The following is a 9,304-nucleotide window of genomic DNA, read 5'->3' as shown; positions in this document are numbered from 1 at the left end:
ACAAATGCGGAGCTCGAAAAAAAAAACATTTACTCAAAAATCATAATTAAAAAAGCAGTATTTACTCTTAACTTCTAAGCCATGTACAATTATAACTGTTTGAATCGTTAAGAGAACAGAAAAGTTTTAAGTTGTTTCAACTTTGTGACGCATTTTAATTGTTGTATCCACAAACTTTATAAGTCAGGTGGACTGTTGGGGTTTACAGTGTAGGGTCTTTACCTCACAATATAAAGTTCCTTGAGGCAACTGCTGTTGTGATAAACTGAATTAAATGACAGCCAAAATTAGACAGCAAGTATACGTTTATGCTTTGGATAAACAAAATGTCAGTATAATTTGAATAATGTGAGCACTGATCCAGGCAAATATACAGCAACTTCCAGTGCAAGTTTCCACCCAGCGTCCTCTTCACCACAGTGACAGTGGAAGGACGACACATACTCAACTACAGTGCTCACATGGAGCTAAAAGAGAATTAGATAGATCGGAGAAGTCTGCGCAACATTTTTCCACAATTTCTAGAATCAGAATTTCAACATTGGATTGAAACATTGCATCTAGGGTGGGTAAATCTCACTTTATCTTATGGTATCAAAAGCCTTTTGTAAACTCAGAATAAGGTCAAGTATAAGCTGAGTCAAAGACTGCCCCTTCTGTTCTACTCTTAACCCCCTATCTGTTGTTAGCCTAGCAGCGTGCCTTCTGTCTGCACTCAGGGCAGGCTGTTTGGCCAGGTCTTGTTATTTATCCCTCCTTCTCAGTGCTCATGTACTAGTTAGAGTGAAGGAAGCCTTAGACCATATGCTGCTGGGATAAGGTGTGCCACAGGTAAGTGGCTACTAGAACAAAGTTCAAGTGGTAAGAGGTTTTTCCAAGATGACATGCCATAAATGAAGCTGATAGTGAGGGAACCCTTCCTTTTTTACCTTTTACCAAGATGCCACAACGAGAAAGTATAATTCACAGTCTCTTTCACACCACTAAGCCAAGGCAGTGGTTTGGTAACTTGTTCTTTCCTTGTGCTTTCAGGTGGCACAGGGACTATGGCCATTTGAAAGCTGTTTGAGCAGTAGTCTGTTTTAATAGTAGCTGCACTGAAGCAGACTAAGCCACAGTCTCATTACAGCATCAAATATGATTGATTCTGTTAAGCAGCAGAAGTAAAGAAGAGTTTATCACACATTCTTTGTACCTTTTCGAAGTGAAGGAGTTAAAGAGTGATAGGCATTGGACTAAACCACTGCCGGGGATATGAAGGGCAGTCCGTTTTTTAAACACTTATAAGATATAAAACCCACATTTATTTCATAATCATCACCGCATTCATTTTAACAGGGGAAAAATAGAAGAAGATTAAAATTAAAATTGTAGCTCTTGTTGCAAAGTGCACATAAAGAGCAACAATATGGCTAGAAAATAAAAACGGTATTTATTTACAATTTCTCATAAATAATAAAAATCCATTTTATGCCCTATCACCAACCCAGGCCCATCACACAATTCAGAAGCATTAACAATGTCTTAGCCCTTTGCTCTAGACCTGACACATAACGCTCTTTACAGCTGCACATCAGTCTTCAACATTACATCATAAAGAATTGTGTAATTGTTGTTTTTGTATGCGTTTCCGTTACGTTACAGACTCTCTTGCCGCCTGATTCACCTGCTAAAATAGACAGCACAGAGTTGGAGCTTCTTCTTCGACTTCAGCATGGGATCCTAGTACTTCCTGCACCACTGCTCTTTAAACAGGAACATCAGCTCATGCTATGTTTGCACCTCTCTGCTCCATGCCTCAGCATTAGTCATCCTCTATTACTCATGTGGCGTGTATTTGCGAACACACCGGGAGAGCACCGAAGAGCTCCTGCCTACTAAAAAATGCAGCTTAACTGGATACAAAAGTGGTCAGGGTGTGGGTGCCACAGAGGACCATTGAATTCTTTGTGTTTGTGTAGCTTCACTCTCGGCAGTTCTTTTCCTGTTCTTGGAATCATTTTAATTCTGCGGGATTTACTTGTCCCAGTTAAAGTAATCCAAACATGTGGAGTATCAGCGGTCGTTTAATTCCTCAAGCTGGCAGGTTTGAGGCTTGTCTGGTGGAATTTGTGACTCCATCTGCTGGACAAATTCTGTTACATGTGTCGGAGTTACAAAGGCCACTCTACTGCAGACTCTTTGGGGTGGCAGGAGCTGATTATTTTACACCAAGTTGAAATTTCTCCATCCATTTTCTTTCGCTTATCCAGGGCCGGGTCGCGGGGCAGCAGCCCAAGCAGAGAAGCCCAGACCTCCCTCTCCCTAACCACCTCCTCCAGCTTGTCCGGGGGAACACCAAGGCGTTCCCAGGCCAGCCGAGAGGTATAATCTGCCCCGGGGCCTCCTCCCGGTGGGACACGCCCGGAAAACTTCACCCAGGAGGCATCCTTGTCAGATGCCCGAAGTTGAAATTTATTGTTAACCTAAATACTTTAAATGTCTTTAAGCAAAAAGCCCCACCTCTTTCTGCAGCAGCACTTTTTGGAGCTTATTTACACATCATTAAAAAATTTTTTTATTTAAAACCTCTCATGGAAACATCCCAATGCTATTGCTATTAGCTAAAACTGAGGAAGACACCGACGGCCTTTACTATATTTATGTCCATTCCTGAATATATCTGCCAGCATGAAAGTGTAGGACATTAACTATGAATCTTTCTATGTAACTATGAAGGCCAGGTTTTACTCGAAACCCTGGCTGATTGTGACCCACACCCGTTTTCACACCTTGGCTCATGTGATTAGGTAGAGGATCATCAGGGGGTCCTTTTGTCCCTCTTTGGGGGGAAACTCCCACCGGGTTTAAATCTGGGACTCTCCACCATTTGACCGTAGAACTGAAGAAGCTTCTCGGATGAGAGGTGAAACGTCTTCAAGCAACTTAAAGAAGTCCAGACACTTTTCTTTCCAGCTCCTTAGATTAACTATGAAGTCTTACTTAGTATTGCTGCACAGTTGCTTGAAAAGAATAACACAGCTAAACTTTTACTTTAACATATTTGGAGCTTTTTTTTTTTGCTGATAATTTTTGCTGGCATGACGCAGATGTTACAGTACAAGTTTGCCATGTAAACAAACTGTAATGATTAATCTCCAGACACCAGGGGGCACTGCAGAGAAGCCTGACGACAGTTTCCCAATGTCTGCAGTTTTTGCTATGCACTTTAGCAAAGTGGACATTAAATATCCTAATTAGAGAAGTGAGTTTTCTTGAATGCATTCTGGCAACAATTGGAAGATGTGTTAATCTATTATGGGTTTTTAAAAAATATATTTTCTGCTCAAATATGGCAAAAGTTTTAAATAATGGTGATCAGTGTGTGTAGATGTAATCACTGTGAGCCTAAAGCTTCGATTCAGACTGCTCTGAACACTTCCTTTTTTTGCTATGCTTGTCCACAGATGGCATAAGATAAATATACCTGGCAGATCTGAAAAGGGGAGACAGCATAGATGTATCTTAAAACTGGATTCTTTTTAACTGCCTGCAGACTTCTAGTTGTAACAGCTCAATCACTAGTTTCAGATTAAAAAGGAACATAAATAGGAACAGTGACAATACGTGTGTGTGATATCGACCCCTTGTTTGTCATAACAGGTCTTCATCATACAGCAGGTGATACAATGATGGCCACATCCTTCATACCGTTTAATACAGCCAAAAATCCTTATCTACTTGACAATGTGACTGTGGTGAACAGCCCACTCCTTGGCTGCTGGAAGAACATCTCTGAATGAAAACGATTTCAATGAGTTAAAAAAAAACAAAAACATTTTTATTGAGACAAAGATTAAAAAACATTGAAACACTGATTATAAAAGAAGACAGCAAGAAAAGATCCTACATTTTAGCACACACACACACACACACACACACAACACGCACACAACACACGCAGTGTAGTGAATCAGTTCATCTCTCTTCCCACCACTTGCCCTCTCTCTCCTGAAACTGCAGGCATCCTTTTATGCAGCGTCACCAGCCAAACATGTACTCCATCGCCTTGGAAACAAAGCTGTCATCCTTCCTGGGTGTCTGTTTGTCTGCTACCACCTAAACACAGACACACATGCATTTATAGTCGAAGAAAAACAAGATGTCAACTCTTAAAGTTGACCAGACTAAACTCTTGGGTAACAGTTCACCTGGTAGTCACTGCCTGAGTTCCTGTAGGTGGCGCTGAGTGGTCTGATTGCAGAGCGAGGGGTGGTAGGGAGCGCGGAGAAGGAGGAGGAGACAGGAGTAGAGACAGCCTCAGTGCTGTCCATCACGCTCTGAGAGACAGATAAACGAACTTCATTGCTCCTTCAAACTCAGTTTAACTTAGTGTGGACAATCGATCACAGCTCAGAGAGAAGATCAGACAGGAGCAGCAGGAACCCAACCTTGTCTATGCAGGGTTTGACTCCCACCATGATGGAGTCACCGAACACCTTTCCATCTTTGGACAGTGCTTTCCTGGCCTGAAGTCTGGACTGATACTGAAGGTGCATCCAGTTACCAGGAGACGCCATCTGTCAACACGTCATCAATAGGTTAACTTAGTTCACAGCAATACACCTCAAACTCCAGTTGCTTCTCTGGTTGGGCTGCGACTAGAGCTGGGCTCTAAATCACAAACACCATCCAACACTGACTCAGGGCTCCAACAGCCTGTCTGTGCTCTGATTTCAAGGTGTTCAAATACACTGACTGTCCGCTCTGGACCACAGACAGCATAAGAGACAGATGCAGCTTCCAGGTCTGAAAAGTGAAGCCAACAATGAAGCAGTTTTAAACAGTATGTGGTTTCACAGTCAGACTCACTCATTGCACCTGATTTCCAAATACCAATACTGTGATTGTAAACAGGTGCAATCATTTCACAGATGATTTGTAAGATTTATGTGGATCAACTCTCACCGGTAACAAACAACTTTTACACTTTGGTCACTGACTCAACTTTGAAAGATCTCAACAACCGAAAGATCTGAACCATCAGAAACTTTCTGCTACAATGTCAGACTTCATTTAGTCTGTTGGTGCTTGTTCAGAGCCAATACTAGGAAAGTCATTAGGAAGCGATGCAAAACCAGCAGTCATAAAATGTTTTTGATAGACGTTTCATCCGTCTGTAGGAAATGGCAGCCATCAGGGCCTGTGGTGGCCAAGAGGTCAAGAAAAACCGCAGTGACTTAAAAAGATTCAGGCATGACCTTCAACGATGCTCAGTAGGAAACCTTTCCTGCATCCTCAGCATGAATTTGAATGCCTAACGTTTAGAAATAAACATCCAGAGGCGTGCTGCATTTTGGAAACATGTCCTGTGGACTGACGTCATTGAAACAGATGTTTTTAGCTCAACAAGTGTTGGTTGGTAGTTGGGGCCTGTGCTGCAGTCACTGGCACTGAAAATACAGTTAGGTCCACAAGATGTGACCATGCATTTTGGTCCCATCTCGACTGTTTGATTTAAAGTCCTCTGTGACTGTATTCAGATGCAAAACGATAAAAAAGTGTCACCGTCCATATACTTATGGACTTAACTGTATTTCACTGCTAGCAGGTATAATGGATTCAGTTAAACACCAGAAATGTCAGGAAGCAAACATGTTATTCTGCTCTCTCTCTTATGTACTGTGCCCTGCAGTCATGTAGCCTGCTGCTCTGCAGCTAGTGATGGTGACCTTGTTCTGCTCTGGAGGTCTGCTGCGATCCGGAGGGACAGGCAGGTCATTCTCGAGCCACTACAGCAATTTCATCCATGGGACGATGGACTGACCGGAGAAGTAGCTGATTATATTACGTAACAGAGTTTTTGTTCCTATGTATTGGGTGGATTTCTTAGGTGTATTTTATCACAATTCTTTTCCAGGAGGACTGGGATAAAATCCCATGAAGAGTTCCCATTCTTGATTTTCACTACACCTTTAACTCTGTTTTAGTATTTGTTTTTACTACTGGAACACAGCTCATCTTTACTTGTTTGCATATTAACGGTATATAGTTAATATGCAAACACTATATGATATAGTGCCCGTTTGATCAGACACAAATATCCTGCAGTCTGATAATGATGTGCGAGTGTCTCACCGTGTGTTTGAGGATGTTTCCGTATTGAGCGAACTGGAGCAGGATGTAGGAAGCCGAGGCTGGAGGGAAGCTAAAACACACAGACATACCCTTAATGTACACAGAGTGCATTTAAACTGAAGTGTGATGAAGTGTGAGCATAAATACCCAAACACTGTGACCCAGGTCTGGTCCAGCTGGTCGTCAGATGACAAAGACTCTCCCTGAGTGTAGAAGGGGTCCACCTGAGCTGGTGACAGACACATCTGCTGCATGCCTGTCGGGACAGATATGTTACCCAGTTAATCCCCATAAACCCCACTGTGAGCAAAAGAATAAACCTTTTCAGTGCCAACACAAACAAAGCTTTGTGCACTGATGTGTCAGTATCTGCAGCTGCAAGTGTTATCAGGTTTTACAGCAACAAACAATGAAAGAATGCAGGTAAGCTACTAGCTACCAATTCTCCTAATGGTTCAGTAACAGTAGAATGAAAGTAGGATGGAAACCTTGTAAACTAGAAGATAGAGAGGAAAAATACTAAACGTGGCTGTCTAGCGAGTTAAAATCACGTTCTAGTTATATTCCCACATAAAAGAAAAGTTGCAAAGTGTCTGTTTTGCAGTCTTATCAACATCCAGCAGCCACGTCACTATTTGTCTTGTCTATTAACACAGAAAAAATGATCACAGACAGACTTCATCCGTTTTGCCATCTCGATGCAACAAAGTTACTTTGAAGCCAGCAACTGACTGCGAAACATCCCAGCCCTGCCACCCGTCTTTGAAGCAACCAGCCTAAAGAAAACATGGCCTCATATTTGTTGCACACTGTCGCAATAATTATGGTTGTGCCACAGTCTCATACCACCATTTCCCCTTAGTGTCACTGTGATCAAAATGCAATCTAAATCTAGGCTAGTCAAAAAGTAAGAAAAGAGTAACATTTTCTAATTAGTGCTACAACCAACACTCTGCTTCCCTTTATAAAACCGAATATGCTTTTGCAATGCCACTGACCATCAACTGTCTAGATAAAAGTACCACCAGGAATTCCACTAAGGGCAAAAGCATGATGAGTGAGAGGATTTTGGGCTGCTCTGGATATAGATCTGTCACTCCATAACTGAGCAGTGAACCAGTGCTACAAGTGACAGTAATAATTAGTCTAACCAACTTCATATTTCTGCTCCCGTCAAAGTTTGATTGTTGACTTAGCCGGCTAATCCCTCACTTCACTAGCTACAATGACTTCTGTCACCAGCTGCTCTTTTTATTTATTTACATTTTTTTAAAGTACTCTCAGGAAGCCACTGTTTTTAAATGTTTCTACAAAAAAAATTATCCTTGATGACTTCTAGCCATTGCGACGCATAACACGAGCATTACTGTTAGAAGTTGTTGTCAAGTCACTACGAACAGAGTAGTCAGCAGTGTCAGTGTGTACCTGTTCCTGGAGTGGAGGCCTGACGTGCTGACAGAGGAGACTGCATGACTGGGAACGACTGTAGAGAGTTAATCAGACAGAGGAACATGTTTTTAAAAAGCCTTTTTCACATGTCACCGTGAACTTTCATCAAACACAAGCACTAGCCAGTCATCTGGCCTGTAATGAGCCTTGTCACGCTGGGTTTTTTTTTGGTTTGCCTACTTTATGTTTACTTTCATCATGCACCTGCTCAGGAATCAATTGTGTGCCATTCAACCACCTGTATCTATTCCTGAACATCTGTGAACATATGAAAATTATATTGACCATGCATGATGATGTACAGAAATTAAGTCACCATGAAATGCTATAAGGCCTCCATGTTTCACCACCTTACTGAAGGTAGAGGCGTTGCTGTTTGTGAAAGATCCCAGGAGTTCTGTCCCAAACTAGTCCGGGGTTAGGTGCTTAACTAAATGTGATTCAAAAGACACCTCTGTGAAGAAGAATGGCACTTGTGTCACTGGACACAAGGTGACTGTGTCTGACCTGGGGTCGGGGTTCATTGGGGAGCGTCTGATGGCAGAGCCTTCACCCATTTGCATTTCTTAATTCAGTCTCCCTCTCCAACCCCCCCTGCTATCCCTGCTATTGTCTTGGTTACAAAACCAGGAGGTGGCAGCTTTCATGTGAAAATAGGCGGTTTAACTCACTTTACCGTGCATGCTTACCCACCTGTCTGTGTGCAGCAAGAGGTGTCGCTACAGTAACCAGGTCGTCATGGATACTGCGAACAGGTGGGGCTCCACTCTTGTCTTTGGGTGTGGGGACAACAGGCTGCATGGCAGAACCTCCACCACCACCTCCTCCTCCTCCATTTAAAATAAGTTAAGTATGAATATGAGTCACTAATTAATCTAAATAATCTAAAATATAAGCTTTAGACAACAATCAGGTATGTCTCTTCTTCCACTCACCTCGAAGTGTGCTTGTGCTATCCGCAAGTGGTGAGGCCAGGCTAAAAGAGCGAGGCTGTGGGCTTGCTGGAGCTGGCAGGTCACCCATCAGGAAACCGGGCAGAAACTGAGCCCCAGAGGTTGGCTTAGGAGAGGTAGGAGAGCCCAAGGTCATCGGCTCTGAACCCACTGAGAGACAGGGATAATTTAATGACAGACGGTCCAAAACAGCCATTAATAGAAATACAGCTTTAGAGCTTAGATGCTAGTATATTATTATGAAGCTTCTGACAGCATGTCTTCACTCTGACAAGTGGGAACAAATGCCCCAAATCTAGGTGTTTATTATCAATGTTAAATCTGGAGATGAACGCAAATTGGTGTATATTTATTTGAATGATGCTCTGTGTAGAGGAATCTTAGTTACTGAAAAAACGAATGTTCTCATGGTGTGAACTTTATTGTGAGCCATGAGCATATTTTTTTTTTAAACTTATTCTCTTGTCTTAGGACATCCGCAATTTATAAAAATCTTAACTAATGATTAAAGTATTCATCTATCTATCTATATAAAGAAATACTAAAATACAGCCACTTGTGGTCGACACATGGGCTTTTTTGTAGTGCTTTACCTTCTACCTTCTTCTAAAGCAAGAAAATTAGCACCGCTGCCCCAACACAGAGTTGACAGATGACATATGACATGCTTGCCTAATAAAGCCATAAATGCCGAATAGCTAATACCATCAATCAGAACGCAACGGATTAACATTTCTAAAAGTTTTCCTTACCTTGTAACTCCATCTCTGTTTCTTTCCTTTCTG

General features: G+C 42.1%; 1 protein-coding gene across 1 annotated transcript; it reads right to left on the bottom strand.

Annotated features, from left to right (window-relative positions):
* Nucleotides 1-3,904: 3,904 nt before the first annotated feature.
* Nucleotides 3,905-9,304, bottom strand: nup35 (nucleoporin 35). The gene is made up of 9 exons (XM_085374675.1): nucleotides 9,272-9,304; nucleotides 8,502-8,669; nucleotides 8,260-8,396; nucleotides 7,543-7,600; nucleotides 6,265-6,373; nucleotides 6,118-6,187; nucleotides 4,431-4,559; nucleotides 4,191-4,319; nucleotides 3,905-4,098 (listed from the first exon to the last, which is right to left on the bottom strand). The coding sequence occupies exons 1-9, from the start codon at nucleotides 9,282-9,284 to the stop codon at nucleotides 4,021-4,023; spliced, it is 891 nt and encodes a 296-aa protein (XP_085230801.1). The 5' UTR covers nucleotides 9,285-9,304; the 3' UTR covers nucleotides 3,905-4,020.

The sequence above is a fragment of the Diplotaxodon limnothrissa genome, linkage group LG16 (assembly GCF_057381915.1).
Source record: "Diplotaxodon limnothrissa isolate DT_005_m linkage group LG16, D_limnothrissa_male_GT1.1, whole genome shotgun sequence".
Lineage (NCBI taxonomy): Eukaryota > Metazoa > Chordata > Actinopteri > Cichliformes > Cichlidae > Diplotaxodon > Diplotaxodon limnothrissa.
Note: the sequence above shows the minus strand (reverse complement) of the source record. Positions and strands in the feature narration are given on the sequence as shown.

Bases quoted from the DNA above. Each gene is read 5' to 3' on its own strand.
- nup35 (XM_085374675.1), bottom strand. The intron at 4,560-6,117 runs GTGAGACACTCG...ACGTGTTGACAG, and splicing joins GAAACATCCTCAAACACACG to ATGGCGTCTCCTGGTAACTG. The intron at 4,099-4,190 runs GTGAACTGTTAC...GTCTGTGTTTAG, and splicing joins ACTCAGGCAGTGACTACCAG to GTGGTAGCAGACAAACAGAC.